An 18886-nucleotide genomic window follows, 5' to 3' on the forward strand; every position below is an offset into this window, starting at 1 on the left:
GCTCAAATGGAGCCGGTGAGAAGCCCTGATGGGGCGTAGGGTGCAGACAGCGTCGCACCCAGAGGCCTCCTCCCTGCCCCACCCCTACGCACAGAGCTGGCAGGGCTGTGAGCTGCTTGGGCCCTAAGCAATTGCTTTGTCTGCTTATGCCTCGTACTGCCACTGTTAGAGGGGGGCAGAGAGCCCCTGAGTTAATGTGGGCCCCCTGAGGCTGGAGCGGGAGCTGGACCCAGCTGAAGGGCAGCGGTGGAGCAGACACTGGGTTATCACCAGACCCCACGGGGTGTTAGGGACCTCACAGATGTGTCCTGTTACCCAAGGGCTGTTTTACCACAGTGCCTGGTGGCCCCTTGGTGCCCCCAGCAGCAGAGCAGACCTCTCCCTTCCCTGGGGCAGGAGCCATGTGCTACTCCCAGAAATTCTTATCCACCTTGGGGCAGGGCAGGAGGCGACACACACAACTTGTGGGCACAGACCATCTCCAGCCGCTGTGCCAGGGCTTGCAGAGAAGGGACTTTTCATCTGAGCTATGACACAACCAAGCCGCGTAGACCACGCAGCCGGCTCCTCTCTGTGGGGGGATATCTCTCCAGGGCCCGGCAGGAACCGAGCGCACCAGGCCTCAGCTCCCAGCACGGCTCAGTCTGAGCTCAAATGGAGCCGAGGAGATGCACAGAGATCACGGGGCCTGTTCATGATGAGTGTGAGGGACCCAACCTGGCACTCCCAGCGCCTCCTGGCCTCATGACGAGGGCTCCTTCAGCTCAGCACTGAAGGAGCACCACCTCCTGTGTCCCCAGCCATGCTCCCAGTGGGCTTCATGCTTCTCATGGGACCTCCCACCCTATGGGGAGCTGACCCCAGGCTGCATAGCTCACACTGGGGGCTGGGCTGGAAGTGGCACAAGGCCATTTGTGCAGGGAAAGGCTAGGGGAACTGGAGCTGGGGGACGGGCAACTGCCCAGCAGGAACATGGGGGGCACATGATGCAGACAGAAACCTCCTCCTCTGCCCAGCTCCCACACACAGAGACAGCAGGGCCTAGCCGGCCCTGGCCCAATGCAGTCTGTTCCCCTCCCAGTATTAGCTGGGCCAAGCAGAGACTCGGGCAGGGACTCCCCAGCTGGGATGTCCCCAACACAGGATGGGTGCTGGGATCCTGCGGCATCTCCCCAGGGCTCGGTTACGGCCCGTTCCCCTTGGGAGCTGCCTACGCAAAGCCCTGCCCCACGGGCTCTGAGCCCACTGGATCCCATCACGCTCCTGGCCCCGGGTGCTTTAGAGGGCTGGGTGGGACATGGGGCTTTGCCCCTGTAGGTTCTCAGCTCCGATACCCCCAGCCTGGAAGCGACCCAGACTTGTCCCCCTTCACTCCATGTGCTGGGCTCTGGGAAATGGCGGGCCGATCTCACTCCAGGTCTGAGGGGACAAGTGTCCCCATGACAGAGCCCAGCGCGTCGGCCCCTCACTGGCAGCCTCAGCAGAGACCACGGACTGACTGGGCCACAGAGACCCAGCTCCCCTGCCAGGCTGAGAAGGCCCCAGGGCAGGGATGACACCTGGGTGGGCAGAGCCGTGGGGGGCAGCTGGCCCTGCCATGTCGAGAGGCCGGCAGCGAGGAGAGCACTAGAGCGAGGGGCTGCCGGTACCCGCGCTGACGCTGTGCTGGGCCAGGCTCTGCAGAAGGGCGCCCCGCAGCTCTGTGCTCCCCGCTAGCCCGAAGGCGTAGGCCAGCAGCGCCTGTGTGTAGAGGTCACTGGTTCTCGACTCCTGGAGGCACTGGAGGGCCCTGGTCATCATGGGGTCCTGGGACGGGGGAGACACCGAACAGACTCCCCGTCAGGCTGAGCCGGCCAGAGGAGACACCCTGCGCCTGGGGCCTGCGCACGTCCCCCGGCAACCACCCCATGGGGCCTTAACAATGCTCCACCAGGCAGGCATCTGTCATCTCCCCTGACCCATCCCTCCCCACCGCCACCTTTGCCATGGGCCCATCTATTAACAGCCCGCCCAAGCCACGCCCAGAGCCAGAGCTGGAGCTGGACCCAGAAACTGACCGAGCTGCTGCATCTTTCTGATGCCCTGACTCCACTGTCCCCATCCCAATCTCTCCCTCACCCGCTTCCCAGTACCAACCCCTCTCCCCACGGCTCCCAACAGCACCCCAAATCCCTCCCTGGTACCAACCCCCCAGGACTCCCCCGTCTCACCCCAAACCCTTCCCTGGTATCAACCCCCCACGACTCCCCCGTCTCACCCCAAACCCTTCCCTGGTACCAACCCCCCACGACTCCCCCGTCTCACCCCAAACCCTTCCCTGGTACCAACCCCCCACGACTCCCCCGTCTCACCCCAAACCCTTCCCTGGTACCAACCCCCCACGACTCCCCCGTCTCACCCCAAACCCTTCCCTGGTATCAACCCCCCACTACTCCCCAGTCTTACCCCAAACCCTTCCCTGGCACTGACTCCCCCCTCACTGTCACCAACAATCACCATTCCCCACTGTCTGTTGGCCCCTCCCCTGGGACAGCAGGGCTTGGCCTCACCGTGAGCGGCTGCCCCAGCTCCAGCAGCCCTGCCATGATGTAAGCCGAGAGAGAGAGCTCGTCCACCACGCCGCCCTGAGGGGGATGGAGACACCGGGAGCCGGCTCAGACCGAGTTGTGGGCCACCTTGCCAGGAACAGGTGAGCCGCTGCCCAGCACAAGCCCATTGGGCCAGAACAGAACCGGCTCCAGCGCTCCGAGTGGCTGGGTTTGGGTCCTGCCTCCTGCTGCGACCTGTCAGGCCCTCTGGGTCCCGAGCAGCGGCCCCCAGTCATAGCAGCCAGGGAGGCCACACTGTGGCAGTGAGTTCCACAGCTTTGTTATAGGGAGAGGCAGTGCCCGTAGCTGCTCCATTGTCAGGGCTGTATAAAATTTCAGTATAAAATCATGTCTGAGGCCACCTGGAACCAGAGGCTGTTAAGTTGGTTTGAACTGACATTTGCCAGATTTCCTGTGAAGACCAGGGGCTGTTTCTGCAGAGGCTGAGGGATTTGCCCCTTGCTGGGCGAATTCCTGCTTATTAAATAGTCCCCCCATGCGTTTGATTAAAATTTGTCTCCTTCTAGCTCCCAAACAGCTGGGTACAGCCCCGGCCCCTTCCATACAGTCCCGGATCCCTGCAAACTCCAGGGCAGTGGCAGGAATTAGGCTGTGACTCGAGCTGGGTGGGAATTTCCTGCTGAAATGATTTCTCCACAGACGATGCAGTTTCCACAAAACCAAAACTTTGAGAGAAAATGTTATTTTTGCTGAAACATTTTGATTTCTGTTGGGAAAATGGAAACGCAACATTCTGCTGTGGGTCGGTGGGGCCCAAATCGCAGCCTCTTGGGTTGGCAACCTGAACCGAAACCTTCCACTGCAAACCGGTTCAACATTCAGCTGCACCAGCCTTGTGCCCCCGTTCCCCTATAGACTTGGGCTCCTTTGGACTACATCTCCCATGATGCACTGCAGCTGCCCTTCTGACTGAGCCACATGGGGACTTGTGGGAGTTGCATGACTTCAGGGCTGGGCTGGGTCCTGCCCATCAGGTTCTCCATGCCATGCAATAAGTGCGGGGTTTGCTCAGTGCCTGCAGGGAGACCGAGCTGTACAGGAGCCAGGGGTGGCTGGACCAGGGCTGCTCCCTTGTTCGGTGCAATAACCTGCTGCCTCGGCCGTTCAACCCATTCAGCCGTTGCTAAAAACCAAGGGAAATCCCCCAGACCAAACCGGGTAACAACAACCAGCTGCCATGAGGGGCCCCCATCCCCTTCCCCAGCTTGTCTCCTCTTCCCCCATCCCAACAGCCCATCCCCCCAGCCTCCCACCTGCAGGGCATTGTTGAACAGCTTCCCCACACTACGGAAGCAGCCGCTCTCCAGCTGGTGGCGCTGCAGCCATTTTAGGGCGTCCTCTAGGTGCTTCTCGTCGATGGAGATGTAGGGTCTGGCCTGGCCAAAGGACTTGAGAACGAAGGCCGTCAGCCTGGGCGGGGAGAGACGCGTTAGAGGGACACTCTGCTGGTGATGCTGCGGGCCAGGAGGGAGGCGTGTGGGGGACGGGGATGGGGGTCAGCATTGTGGGGGTGAGCAGAGCTGTCAGGGGAGCCCAGGACAGGAATGGGGGGGATTTTGAGTGAGTACGTGGGGCAGACCTGTGTGGGGAGCAGGACTGGGATAGCAGAGGGGCTGGGGGTCAGGCTGCAGCACAGTAGGCCCTGCCCACCCAGAGCCCTGACTTGCCCGTGCCATGCGGCCCCTCACCAGGTGTTGCCCACGGCATCGCTCTCCCCAAAGGCGCTGTAAGAGCCGTCGTTGTGTTTATAAAGCAGCTCGCGCTGGTAGCCTGCGGGGACAGGAGGGAGACAGTGAGTCCTGGATCCGCTCACCCCCAGGGGCTAGAATCCACCCCCAGCCTAAGCCCCGTGGGGCCCGCTAGCCCTCCCCTCCCCCACGACCTTGAGACTCAGAGATTCCGGGGTAGGTTTGAATAGGGGAATGGAGTTAAGGTTGAATAGTGCCCTGATCCCCTGAAACCCACCAGTGCCCGAACCGGGGCTAGATCCCAACCAGCGCCCCCTAGAGGGAAAAGGGCTCCTCTCCCATTCCCTGAATTCTGAGTCAAACAGTCCTTATGACCTAGGGCTTGGAATTGGTGCCCCAGATATGAAAGGCCACGGATCACATTCCCTGGCCCCCAGAGCCAGCCAGGGCGCTGATCTGGGGCTGGATTGGAATCCGGGCCCTGGAGGTGGCATGGACACGGCCCTAACATGGTCCCGCCATGCTCTGGGAGCGCAGGGGCAGGAGGACACTCACCGCTCTGGAGGAATCCCTGGGCCTTGTGTCTGATCTCCGGGCTCAGCTGCCCGCTCTTCTCCAGGTACTGCTGGATGTAGATGTTGGGAGCAAATCGGACCATGTTCTGCTCTCCGCAGCCGTAGGGCATGGCCAGCAGGCGATCTATGTTCTGCAGAGCCGTGCCCATTATGTCTCCTGGCACCAAAGGAGTCGGGGGAGCAGAGAATTACCAGGCTGCACAACAGCTGCCCCGTCCCTAACACCATGTCTGTGAAGCCCTGGCTCACGGAGGCCCAGAGCCCCCAGTTGGATTCAGGCCTGGTGGGGTTACGCAGATACGTGGTGCTGAATAGCCAAGACGCCAATGCCCTGGCACAGCTTCATGGCATCACCGTGGGAGTCTATTGCCCCTTGCTGGGGACGAGGCCCTGGAGCACAGACTGCAGGGACCAGTCCTGCCCTGGCCCCAGGCACCCACTAGACCTCATTGGTCTTTTCCATCCATGATACCCCAGCCTCTCTGATCAGAGCGCTGGGCCACAGACGGGCTGGCTGGCGAAGGGCACCGTGCCCTGACAGGGAGGGGGCACGGGAATTCCTTACCCAGGACAGTCACGTGGGCCCGCTCGGACCCTGCCAGGACGTTCGCAGGCAGCTGCAAGGAGATTTCTTCGGATGCTGCGTAACATGAAGGCGAAGACACACCGTTAAAGGTCTGCTGGGAATCTGCCCCTGCCTCCGGCCAATCGGATCCCTCCATTCCTCACCGTTTGGGTATCTCGCCCAATCACAGCCCCTCTCTCAATCCCAAGCTCCCCCCACTGAATCATAGAATCATAGAATATCAGGGTTGGAAGGGACCCCTGAAGGTCATCTAGTCCAACCCCCTGCTCGAAGCAGGACCAATTCCCAGTTAAATCATCCCAGCCAGGGCTTTGTCAAGCCTGACCTTAAAAACCTCTAAGGAAGGAGATTCTACCACCTCCCTAGGTAACACATTCCAGTGTTTCACCACCCTCTTAGTGAAAAAGTTTTTCCTAATATCCAATCTAAACCTCCCCCACTGCAACTTGAGACCATTACTCCTCGTTCTGTCATCTGCTACCATTGAGAACAGTCTAGAGCCATCCTCTTAGGAGCCCCTTTCAGGTAGTTGAAAGCAGCTATCAAATCCCCCCTCATTCTTCTCTTCTGCAGGCTAAACAATCCCAGCTCCCTCAGCCTCTCTTCATAAGTCATGTGTTCTAGACCCCTAATCATTTTTGTTGCCCTTCGCTGGACTCTCTCCAATTTATCCACATCCTTCTTGTAGTGTGGGGCCCAAAACTGGACACAGTCCTCCAGATGAGGCCTCACCAATGTCGAATAGAGGGGAACGATCACGTCCCTCGATCTGCTCGCTATGCCCCTACTTATACATCCCAAAATGCCATTGGCCTTCTTGGCAACAAGGGCACACTGCTGACTCATATCCAGCTTCTCGTCCACTGTCACCCCTAGGTCCTTTTCCGCAGAACTAATGCCTAGCCATTCGGTCCCTAGTCTGTAGCGGTGCATTGGATTCTTCCATCCTAAGTGCAGGACCCTGCACTTATCCTTATTGAACCTCATCAGATTTCTTTTGGCCCAATCCTCCAATTTGTCTAGGTCCTTCTGTATCCTATCCCTCCCCTCCAGCGTATCTACCACTCCTCCCAGTTTAGTATCATCCGCAAATTTGCTGAGAGTGCAATCCACACCATCCTCCAGATCATTTATGAAGATATTGAACAAAACCAGCCCCAGGACCGACCCTTGGGGCACTCCACTTGACACCGGCTGCCAACTAGACATGGAGCCATTGATCACTACCCGTTGAGCCCGACAATCTAGCCACTGTGGCACATACGTGCCCTTGAGGGTAAGGGCTGGGGGTTCACAGTGTGGGGTCCTGCCTGTGGGACTCGGTCCCTCTCCTGGCCCCAGAGAGCCGGTGTGACGAGCTCTGCAGGGAGCATCGTACACACAGGGGCCAGGCTGAAGGGGAGAGGAGCTGGTGCAACAGGGGTCCAGTGACACTCGGGAGCAGGAGCCAGATGTACTCGAGCCTTCGGCCTGTGGCAGATGGCTCCATAACTGCCCACTAGGGAGTGCATCTTCCCTGGGCAGCTGGGCCTGGACCCTGTCCCAGGCCGGACATTGGTCTGGATGCCCCCTGGTCCAGTCTGGCCGCTCCCGTGCCCCTAGCTGAGCCATCCAGCGGCCCAGCCATCACTGACGTGCTGCAGCCAAGTGACGGCTCGGGCGTCTCCCCGCGTTAGTGACACCCACTGAGTCCCGCACAGGTGCTGGGATCCTACCTTCCTGGCAGAGCAGGGAGCTGTGCGCCTTCTCCTCCAGGATCCCCCCCGGCTGTTGGGAAGGAGCATCAGACAGAAGGTCAGGACGAGGGACTGTGCACATCACAGCCTGACAGGGCCTGCTAGGTCAGCCAGTGCCCTTAGCCAGGGCAGGATCATTCCCTACAGCCTGTGCTGTGGGGCTCAGGCACATCCAGCTCTCAGTGCTCCAGCGATGGGGCTCCCATCCCTTCCTCGGGGAGACCGTTCCCAGCCCAGCAGATCTTGCCATTTCTTCCTCTTCAGCACAGAGTTTCCCGCTGCTAATTCCCTCCGCCCCCTCGAGCCCTCCCGTGTATCACACTCAGCCACCCCCCTTGGGGTTAACCCCCATCTCTGTCTGCCCCAGGACTCTCCTGCCAGCTCCCTGATCTCGCTGTGATGGGGCCGTGTGATGTGGCCAGTGCAGGTCGGGGTCTGGGATGCCGACTGTGCAGAGCTGGGACATTATTTTCTGTGGCAGGACAAAGAACAGTCACAAGTGCAGACTCGGCCCACGGCTACCAGGGGGTGAGACCCAGGCACCAGATCTTGCTCTGCTCTCCCCAGAGGCCCCGACCAGACACTGACCTGGACCAGCAGGGGCTTTATCACAGTGTCCATTCGCCCCTGAGCCGGCACCACAGCCAGTTCATTGCCGCACAGCTCCTCGGTGCGCAGAGCCTCAGTGCTGACGGTGAAGTTCACCTCCCCTGCCGAGCAAGGTGGGAGACGCCCCCGTTAGACCAACGCCCCTGCCCGAGGGAGACAGAACCCCGGGTTGAGGCAGAGAGAACCCCGGGGCTGAGGGCGGGAGGATACTTGAAGGGGTAGGGTGGTGAAGAAGGGAGAGAAAAGTAGAAAAAGAAAGACAATGGAGAGAGAGAATGGAGGAGAGAAGGCCAGAGGGGAACGAAAGGACACAGGGAAGTGGGGACTGTGGGAAATTGCAAGCAGGCTGTAAAGGGTTTCACTGTTGGGGCGTCCTCTCAGCCCCTTCAACCCAGCAGCTCTTCTCATCCCCTCCCCTTGCACCATGCTCTCAGTGACCCTGTCCTGCGCCCTCCTTCTCACTCCTAGACCAGAGCCTCCAATGCTCCTTACCCATCTGTCCCTCCATGGAGAGCCTCCAAAGACCCCTCCCTGCCTCCCTTGTGTGAAGGCTCCAACACCCCCCTGTGAAGGCTCTCTGCCCCCCCACTGTGCAGAGCCCCTCTCCCCTTCCCTGCCCCTCCCCTCCGGCACAGAGCCCCCAGTGCCCCTTACCCAGGCTGCTCGCTGTCACCTCCCACTGGAAGGTTTTCCCTTCATCTGCACAGAGGCAGCTGGTGTAAGCGCCGTCCTCACTTGCCTGCACCTGGAACTGTGCAGACTCCACCAGCGTCAGCCGCACCTGTGGGGCCCAACACGAGAGCCCCCTTAGGGCTGTGGGGGACGCGCCAGCTCCAGCCCAAGAGGTGGCCCCTCTGGGGATCAGGCCAGGCCCCACTCACTGTGATGTGTTTACCTCAGTGGTCACAGGGTTACTGTGGGGCATCCAGGTCACAGCCAGTGACTGCCAGTGCCACTTGTCAGCCTGCGCCACTGCCCAGCTCCCCAGCCCCAGGTCACCAGCCCCAGCAGCTCAGCCCCAGGCGGCGCTCACCTTGATGCACTGCTGCAGGTAGTTGAAGACGGTGGCCTTTAGGGCGAAGGCCTCTCCCCGGATCACGGAGTACGGCAAGGCCAGCTCCACAAAGAAGGGTTTGAAGGCCATGAAGGTGGCTGTGGGGGAGAGCCCAAAGCCCACCTCTGCCGTGCAAAACATCCCAGCCTTCCACTCCGTGATGGTGTCGGGCACCGAGACTGGGATGTCCTTGGAGCCCCCCTCGCTGGGCCGGGACAGACACAAAGCAATTTTAGACAAACGTGCAACTCAGGTTTTCTCTGTCTGTCATCCCACCTCAGCCTCTGGATGGCAGCTGAATGTTGCACAATAATATCGAATCCCAGGGAGTGTCCCTTGTGTACAATGGTGTCTCCAAATTAAAAGAATTTACGCACATGCATCCTCCAAATTCATGTCCCCGTCCCAGAGAATTGTGACCTTGATGTGGTGGAGCGGCATGAGTGTTCCCATGATCCTGAGAGCGATGCTGTCAGGAGTCTCATCCTCCTGGCAGAGTCACCCAAGGCGGCAAGGTTAAAGGTGAGGTTCCAGACGAACAGCCGTCTAACCCCCGCCCCCCAACTCCTTAACAGCAGGGCAGGCGGATGAGGGAGAATAACTGAACACTAGGAGGGGGACTGGGAATCACTTATTGGACCAACTGAGCTGCTGGGACTGATTGGTAACTCCCCGCTAGCAGGGGATAGAGGTTGCAACCAAGCCGAAGAGAAAGCAGGGAGGTCGGAAGCAGATGTAACTGATAGAAGACGGGTCAGGTATGCTAGGAAGAGACAAGTGAGGCACTCCATGCCTCTTTCCCTTGTGCACTGGGCCAGGATCTGGTGAAAAGGGAGGGCCTGGTCCCACTACCTTCCCCTCCGCCCATCCTCCATGTTCCATCCATCTGGGGAACAATGTACCACTGTTGGACGGCTTGGCACCATCAGAGAAGCCCATCCCAGGACTTTCGGGGTAGGAAAAACTGTTGAGCCATGACCTGTCCACTAGGCCTGCTGGCCTCCGAGTGAAAGTCACTACCAATGTCTATTGTCATTAAATAATTGCTGTCTGGCCTGCCCTGTTGTCTGACCTCCCATCATTTTCTGCAAATGTGAAAATTCAAATAGATAAAGATAAAATAAAATCATTGCTTAACGCCCATAATTCTGTGCAACTGTGAATATTTAAATTGATAAAAATTGAAAAAAAAACCCTTAAAAATAAACAGCAATATTATCTATCAAAATTATAATTATAAAAAATTAAATTTGAATTCTGCCAAGCTTAGACACTGGACTCAGTTCTGCCCTTGATAAGGCCACTACAGGAACACACAGAGGGCTTAAAGCAGCCCTAAGCCAGCATGGAAGTGTGTTTGCTGGCTAGCACAAAGGTATCTCTCTTCTAAGCGGGGGGCTGAATCTACCTTCAGCGTGCCCTAGGAATGTGGAGGCCAGAAATGTGATGCAATGCCATGGCTGCCCCCCTTCCTTAGGTGCGCCAGTCTTTGTAGTCCCACTGCTCCTTCCCTGTCCCTGTTGTCTGGAGCCTTTATCTGGGGTTGGCTCAGGATATTTGGATTCAGCACAGAAGCAGCAAGGGAAGTGTTTAGAGCAGAGGTCCCAAAACTGTGAGGCCCACCCCCCTACGGGGGCATGGAGGAATGTTGGGGGAGGGGGGGCGTGACTGGCTCAGGCAAGCCCCCATGGGGGTGGGGGAGCGCCACCAGCCCTGCCCTACACCCAGCTTTGTTCCAGCCCCGCCCCCAGCCTCGGCACGGCTCTGCACCCAGCTGAGGGACCTGGCTGCCAGCCCCCAGCCACGGACCCCAGCCCCATCCTCAGCCTTGGCCCCTGGCCACCGCTTCGTTCCCAGCCCGGGGTGGAGGGTGGGTGCAGGGGTGAGGCCAGGAGCAGAGTCGCACCTGGCTGCAGGCCTGGTTGCTGGCCCCCATCGCAGCCTGGCTGCGGCTCTGCGCCTGCCTCCGCCCCCAGCCTCAGCCCCTAGCCATGGCTCTGTCCCTGGCCCTGCTTCTGGCCCCAGCCCCACCCCCAGCTGCAGCCTCAGCCTCAGCTCCCTTACCCCAGTTTGCAGCTCCCACGCCCTGGAGCCGCGGCCCCACTCCTGATCCCAGCTCCAGAGTGGGGGCAAGGGGTGGGGGCAAGGGGAAGAGGGGGCATAACCTTCAAAAGTTTGGGGATCACTGCTTTAGAGGGCCAGGCATGGAGGTTGCTCCATAGGGAAGGTCTGCAGGAGCTCCTCACTCACCCCACGGGGACCAGGTCCCACAGCCACGTCTCTGGGAAGTAGGCACGTGGCGCTGGCTCCGGCTCGGTGCTGGGCTCTGGCTCAGGCAGGGCGTTACCTAATCCACCACGCCCTACGAGTAGGTCCTCCCTCGAAATCCCGGCTTTATATGAAGAGTCTAGAAAAGTGTGACAGGGAAGAGCAAGGCTTGTCACTGCACACAGGCAGCTTCAGGCACATCCAGGCCCTTCCCCCCATGCATCTCTAGGGGCACAGAGGCCTTTCCCCCACACCAACCCTCCTACCTCCAACAATGCCCCTCCCCCTCACAAAAACACCACTAGGTACACTACCCCCTCCACATTCACCCACACCAAGAGCCCTCCCCCCCACGGCGTTAGACACGGCAACACCCGCCCCTCACACACACCAACACCCCGCCCCCCCACGGCGTTAAACATGGCGACGCCCGCCCCTCACACACACCAACACCCCTCCCCTCCACGGCGTTAAACACAGCAACGCCCGCCCCTCACACACACCAACACCCCGCCCCCCCACGGCGTTAGACATGGCGACGCCCGCCCCTCACACACACCAACACCCCTCCCCTCCACGGCGTTAAACACAGCAACGCCCGCCCCTCACACACACCAACACCCCGCCCCCCCACGGCGTTAGACATGGCGACGCCCGTCCCTCACACACACCAACACCCCTCCCCTCCACGGCGTTAGACACGGCAACGCCCGCCCCTCACACACACCAACACCCCGGGGGCGGCCCACGGCGTTAGACACGGCGACGCCCGCCCCCCACGGCGTTAGACATGGCGACGCCCGCCCCTCACACACACCAACACCCCGCCCCTCCACGGCGTTAAACACAGCAACGCCCGCCCCTCACACACACGAACACCCTGCCCCCCAGGCGTTAGACACGGCAACGGCCGCCCCTCACACACCCCAACACCCTGCCCCCCTACGGCATGAGACACGGCAACGCCCGCCCCTCACACACACCAACACCCCGCCCCCCCACGGCGTTAGACATGGCGACGCCCGTCCCTCACACACACCAACACCCCTCCCCTCCACGGCGTTAGACACGGCAACGCCCGCCCCTCACACACACCAACACCCCGGGGGCGGCCCACGGCGTTAGACACGGCGACGCCCGCCCCCCCACGGCGTTAGACACGGCGACGCCCGCCCCCCCACGGCGTTAGACATGGCGACGCCCGCCCCTCACACACACCAACACCCCGCCCCTCCACGGCGTTAAACACAGCAACGCCCGCCCCTCACACACACGAACACCCCGCCCCCCAGGCGTTAGACACGGCAACGGCCGCCCCTCACACACCCCAACACCCTGCCCCCCTACGGCATGAGACACGGCAACGCCCGCCCCTCACACACACCAACACCCCGCCCCCCCCACGGCGCTAGACATGGCGACGCCCGCCCCTCACACACACCAACACCCCGCCCCCCCATGGTGTTAGACACGGCAACGCCCGCCCCTCACACACATCAATACCACTCCCCCTCACAGCGTTAGACACGGCGACGCCCGCCCCCCCCACGGCGTTAGACACGGCAACGCCCGCCCCTCACACACCCCAACACCCCACCCCCCCCACGGCGCTAGACATGGCGACGCCCGTCCCTCACACACACCAACACCCCGCCCCCCCATGGCGTTAGACACGGCAACGCCCGCCCCTCACACACCCCAACACCCCACCCCCCCACGGCGCTAGACATGGCGACGCCCGTCCCTCACACACACCAACACCCCGCCCCCCCATGGTGTTAGACACGGCAACGGCCGCCCCTCACACACCCCAACACTCCGCCCCCCAGGCGTTAGACACGGCAACGGCCGCCCCTCACACACCCCAACACCCCGCCTCCCAGGCGTTAGACACGGCGACGCCCGCCCCCCCCACGGCGTTAGACACGGCGATGCCCGCCCCTCACACACCCCAACACCCCGCCCCCCTACGGCATGAGACACGGCAACGCCCGCCCCTCACACACATCAATACCGCTCCCCCTCACAGCGTTAGACACAGTAACGCCCCCCCACACCAACACCCCTCCCCCTCACAGTGTTAGACACAACAATACTCTCCCCTCCCCCACATAGCGTTAGACATTTTCCCAAGTGGCAATAAAGCAGGTATAATGTAGAAGGACGTCCCCACTGGCTGCTGCCTCTTGGATTAGACATACCCCAGGATTCCCCAGACTGAATCAAAACACTGACCACCTACTCCAGGATCCTGGCTGTGGTTAATGTCAGAGGAAGAAAAAATACTCAGAATGCACTAGCTGTCCAGGACAGAGCAGGGGGGAATCCCTTTGAGAGTGCGGAAGGTGGCTGTCTGCTTGCTTGGGGGTGCTCTGTGGAAGGGGCTCCAGAGGCAGCACGGGCCTCCAGTTCATTTCTGGTTGTCATTTGAAGTATTTGTTCGAATCTATAAAATTCTCTGTGGTTTGGGATCTAGGTATCCGAGATCCTGCCCCTCTCTGATGGGCTGGGAGTAGGGATTGTAACTTGGGTTTAGGTGGAGTGGGAATGCCCTGGCAGTGGCTCTGACATTAGGTGGGTCAGATTATTGTGCAGTTTATAAAGTTTACATCTGGTCCCGGCTGTTGGTCCAAGCTGGGAACAGATCAAAATAAACAAACCAGTCATGAGCCCTTCCTGACCCCTGCAGTGATTAGCTGATGTCCTGAAGGAAGAGATTTGATAGCCTTGCACAGCTCCAGCTCTCTGAGTATATTTCCGTGGCTGCCTTGTGTCAGCTGACTCAGGCTTGCAGGGCTCGGGCTCCAGGGCTGTTTAACTGAGGTGTAGACATTCAGGTGCAGGCTGCAGTCTGGACTCTGAGGCCCTGCGTGGGGGAGGGTCCCGGAGCCCAGACTCCAGCCTGAGCCTGAATGTCTACACTGCAATTAAACAACCCCATAGTTTGAGCCCCGTGAGTCAGCTGACATAAGCCAGCCACAGGTGTTTACTAGCAGTGGAGACAGGCCCTCTGTGGCCACAGTATCTGACTCCACAACTCCTGAAGCTTCAGTGAATCCCCCAGAATTAATTTCTATTTGTTCTAAATCTCCCAGCTGTCTGTTCATTCAAGCAAATGTCCCCTGGGTCTCATATTGTGGGGCAGGATCCAAAGCAGGGACTGAGCTCTTTCCTCTAAATCCATCAGAACCTGAAACATCTCAGCAAAGTCCCCTCCTTCTCTTCTTTTTTTCTAGACTAAACAACCTTCGTTCTGCCATGAAACCCCCCAACTGTATTGCCCTTCTCTAGGCCTTCCTCAGCTCAGGAGCAACAACCAAAACTGAGTTCAGGGCTCCGCATGAAGGTGGTCAGTGCTCTCTCTAACGCCATTGAGACACATTCTCTGTAACCCACCACCAACATGGGCTGGCTTTTCTGAGTGCTGCTTCACTCCGGGCAGATGGTTTCATAGAGCTCTCTCCCCAGCGACTCTGAGGGCTTTCCCCAGCCTGACCAATCCCATTTCTGGGTCTTCAGGGAGAATTTCAGAAACAAGAAGGATGGGAGCTCACCCATTGGCCTTCCCGGCGGGCCGTGCTTAAAGTTGGGTTGACTGCTGAATCTGAAGATCGGAATATCAGGGCAGATAAAAGGTTTCTTGGTGTTGGCATTGGTGAGAATTTTCAAAGCCGCATCCTGGGAAAAAGGAAAGAAGGGAAAACAATACAACCAGCAAAAAACTGCACAAGAGGCAGTAAGGGACTGTATTTTGCTGGCCATTAAAGGGGAAAGTAACTATGAAGCAATAAAGCTGAAATACTAGCAGTCCCAAGAGTGTGGTTCTATATCTATGAGTTTGCTTGGATGAGAGGAGGCAAGTCTTCTAAAGTCCAGATGCTCTCATAACAGCAACTCATGACACAAACAACCCTCCCCGCCGCACGGCTCAACCTGGACAATGCAATGAACAAAATAGCAATTCAATTCGACAAAATACCCCACTCACTATCATGCCACTCTGCCCTCCCCAAACCCATCCCCAAGTGCCGGAGAAACAGATGGGCCTTGCAGCATCTATTGACCTCGAAGGTCAACATGTTCTGGTGACTCAGGTTTCTGGTGCATTAGTAGGAGCATTGCCAGGAGATCGAGGGAAGTGATTATTCTCCTCTGTTTGGCACTGGTGAGGCCACATCTGGAGTATTGCATCCAGTTTTGGGCCCCCCACTACAGAAAGGATGTGGACAAATTGGAGAGAGTCCAGCGGATGGCAATGAAAATGATTAGGGGGCTGGGGCACATGACTTACGAGGAGAGGTTGAGGGAACTGGGCTTATTTTATCTGCAGAAGAGAAGAGTGAGGGGGGATTTGATAGCAGCCTTCAACTACCTTCCAAAGAGGATGCAGCTCAGCTGTTCTCAGTGGTGGCAGATGACAGAACAAGGAGCAATGGTCTCAAGTTGCAGTGGGGGAGGTCTATGCTGGATATTAGGAAACACTATTTCACTAGGAGGGTGGTGAAGCACTGGAATGCGTTACCTAGGGAGGTGGTGGAATCTCCATCCTTAGAGGTCTTAAGGCCGGCTTGACAAAGCCCTGGGATGATTAGTTGGGGTTGGTCCTGCTTTGAGCAGGGGGTTGGACTAGATGACCTCCTGAGGTCTCTTCCAACCCTAATCCTCTATGATTCCCCAACTAGACTGAGGGCCTTCTGCAGAGAACACCCCACAGCCAGTTTCCCCCTCCTTTTTTAACACAGGGGGCTTCAACTCCAGCAGCTCTGCTGATCACCACTGTGGCACTCTCCCTGTGTCCCTGCAGCCCAGAGAGGGAGGAAGCACGAGGGTGGCTGGCTGCTGGCTGAGCTCCTCTCCCGCCACTTGGGGCTGCTGCACCTTCCCTGCTCCTGGAGTCACATTTTGCCTCTGCCTCCACTCCCTGACTCACCTGGGCAGATGGTCTGCAAGGCAGGCAGCAGTGCTGGGACTCCAGCATCAGAGAAGGTGCAGCAGCCCCATGTGTGGGGGAAGAGCTCAGTCAGCAGCCAGCCACCTTGCTACTTCCTCCCTCCCCTTGGCTGCAGGGACATAGGGAGAGTGCTGCTGTCCTCGCTACTGGGCGTCCCCACCAGAGGCGTAGGGTGACCAGGTGTCCAGTTTTTGACTGGAACACCCGGTCAAAAAGGGATTTTGGCGTCTCTGGACAGCACCACTAGCCTCCACGCTGCGTGGCTCCCAGGAAGCAGCCGGCATGTCCCCCTCTGACTCCTACATGCTGGCTCCTCTGCTGTCGCTGCCCCTGCCCTAAGCACTGCCCCCGGGAACCATGGCCAGTGGGAGCTGCAGGGGCAGTGCCGACAGACGGGGCAGTGTGCAAAGGCACCTGGCCGAGCCTCCGTGTAGGAGCCGGAGGGGTGGAAGGGGGAAATGACACTGCTTCTGGGAGCTGCTTGCGGTGAATGTCTCCCGGACCCTGCACCCCTGACCCTCTCCACAACCCCCTGCCCCAGCCCTGATCCCCCTCCTGCCCTCCAAACCCCTCAATCCCAGCCTGGAGAACCCTCCTGCTCCCCAAACTCCTCATTCCTAGCCCCATCCGAGCCCAGACCCCCAGCCAGAGCCCTCACTCCCCCCAATGCCCCAACCCAACCCTGATCCCCCTTCTGCCCTCTGAACCCCTCAGTCCCAGCCCAGAGACCCCTCCTGCACCCTGAACCCCTAATTTATGACCCCACTCTGGAACCTGCACCCCCAGCCCAGAGCCTGTACCTCCTCCCACACCCCTACCCCCTGCCTCAGCCCAGAGCCCCCTCCCATACTCCAAACTCCTTGGCTGCACCCTCTAGCCCGGAGCCCTCTCCTGTACTCCAAACCCCTCAACTGAAGCCCTCACCCGCTCTCGCATCTCAACCCACTGCCTCAGCCTGGAGCCCTCTCCCGCACTCTAAACTCCTTCTGGCCCCAACACGAGCGACAGAGGGAGGGGGGTATGGAGTGAGTGGGGGCAGAACCTCAGAGGAGGGGCGGGGCATTAAAAACTGCTCACTTAAACTTCAAGTTTACTTGGTTTTGCTTCTCAGATATTGTAGAACATAGATTTTAACTTTTTAGGGGCAAGAGTAACATCTTTGCTATATTATACAGCACTAAGTAACACTCAGGAATAACCTTAAAGCTTATTTCCAGCAAACGCAGAGAGTGATTTAGCAGGTCTGAATGAATTGCTTGTGGCTTCCTCACTCCATGCACTGCACAGACACACCGAGAGTGCTGCTGCGTCCCCACCACAGGCATCCTGAGGAGTCTGGGGGGCAAGTGACCCCCCCAGAATCTTTCATTTGTGCCCCCCCACTAGCCACAGCTACAGAGTTCTGCACCAGCCCAAGTCTCTGAATGGACTGATGGTGCATTCCCTGTGGAGCACAATGCAGTAACCCAAGTCTTGAGGTGACAAAGGCCTGGATAATGGTAGCAAGGTCCACGCCACACTGAAAAGGTTGCAACAGTTTGGTCAGACTTATATGGAGAAATGCCGTCCTGGCTACTGCTGCTATCTGATCAACTCAAAGCAGCTACAGAGTCATTGTGACCTGCACATTGCAAACTTGTGGGTGACCTCCCTGTGGGAGGGGCTGATACAATCTCTGCCATTTCTTCTGGTTGTTTTCCCCAATCTAATCTCAGCCTTACCTGAACAGCCGGATAGCTCTGCTATGCCCCAGCCTCAACTGGACCCTGGGTAAGCACTTAACTGAACCTTTGTGGCTTAGTGTGGTGGACACAAAGAGCTGCACGTCGGCAGCAGACAGAAGGCATTGCAAGCTATGCCCCTCCCTCACCCTCCTGGCACTGCACAGACACACTGGATAGGAGTGGGAGACAAGGCAGGACCTTGAAACGCACTCAGGAGCGATAGCCCAGCACCAACCTCTGGGATCTCTACCAAAGGGACAAGACTACCTGAGGGCGAGTTTCTCAGCTCTCTCTAGGGTCCACAGGTGAGTCAACAGCTGCTCATGATCAGTGGTATTTCAGGCAAGCTAGCACTACCATGTCTCTCTAGCTATCGGCCAGACCTCAGCATAATCGGTGTCATTTCATTGACTCCAATGGTGCTTTGCCAATTTACACCAGCTGGGGATCTGGCCCCAATACCTACGTATATTTCTCTCTCTGATTCTGAGGCTCCAGTTCAGCAACTGTGGCCTCATCACGCTCTGGCCTATGCATTTACTTTACCTTAAATAAATGGTAGGAGTCACTGTCAGAAAACTGGCCAGGCCAGGGCCTGCTGTGATGCTGCCACCAGGGATGCATGTATCCAGAGTACTCAGGGAAATATGGACAATTGCCTGACTCGTGCTCTCGAGCCCCAGCGGGATAGTCTCCTTGGGGAAAATGGGGGAGCAAGTTATAGACCTAAAAATAAACAGACAACATGAGGTGTGTGAGCTAAGCCAGGGCCCAATTCCAGTCCCTTCTCTCACTGACGCATCACCCCACAAACCTCCCCAATTGCCCTGGCCAATCTCCAGCACAGATGCCTCCCTCCATCCAGCCCTAGCACTCAACTCCATCTCCTGCAGGGGCGTCTGTTGCTGCAGCTCCCCCAGATCCATTCCTTGCTATCACCTGGGCAGGGGCAACTCCTGCTACCGCAGAGGAAGGTAGAGCCTCCCATAGTGCAGCTGGCCAGTTGTCCCCTGCTGTACATGGGGGGCAGGGAATTCTCCTGCCCCTGCCCCTGGGGACCAGCTCTGCCCTGGAGAGCGAGCTCCG

The 18886-nt window shown here is 58.6% G+C and overlaps 1 protein-coding gene across 1 annotated transcript in view; it reads right to left on the reverse strand.

The window, feature by feature from the left end:
- The window catches only part of LOC125626864 (alpha-2-macroglobulin-like protein 1), a 56386-nt gene that overhangs the window by 8398 nt on the left and 29102 nt on the right, over positions 1–18886 (reverse strand). The window contains exons 16-28 of the mRNA XM_048830384.2: positions 18347–18526; positions 14680–14803; positions 11108–11264; positions 8837–9062; positions 8458–8584; positions 7783–7904; positions 7174–7225; positions 5438–5512; positions 4853–5029; positions 4298–4379; positions 3863–4019; positions 2550–2624; positions 1650–1806 (exon numbers count right to left, since the gene is read on the reverse strand). Coding sequence (XP_048686341.2) covers positions 1650–1806; positions 2550–2624; positions 3863–4019; positions 4298–4379; positions 4853–5029; positions 5438–5512; positions 7174–7225; positions 7783–7904; positions 8458–8584; positions 8837–9062; positions 11108–11264; positions 14680–14803; positions 18347–18526 — 1711 coding nt within the window. The remainder of the gene's footprint in view (positions 1–1649; positions 1807–2549; positions 2625–3862; positions 4020–4297; positions 4380–4852; positions 5030–5437; positions 5513–7173; positions 7226–7782; positions 7905–8457; positions 8585–8836; positions 9063–11107; positions 11265–14679; positions 14804–18346; positions 18527–18886) is intronic.

Source organism: Caretta caretta, chromosome 27, assembly GCF_965140235.1.
Source record: "Caretta caretta isolate rCarCar2 chromosome 27, rCarCar1.hap1, whole genome shotgun sequence".
NCBI lineage: Eukaryota > Metazoa > Chordata > Testudines > Cheloniidae > Caretta > Caretta caretta.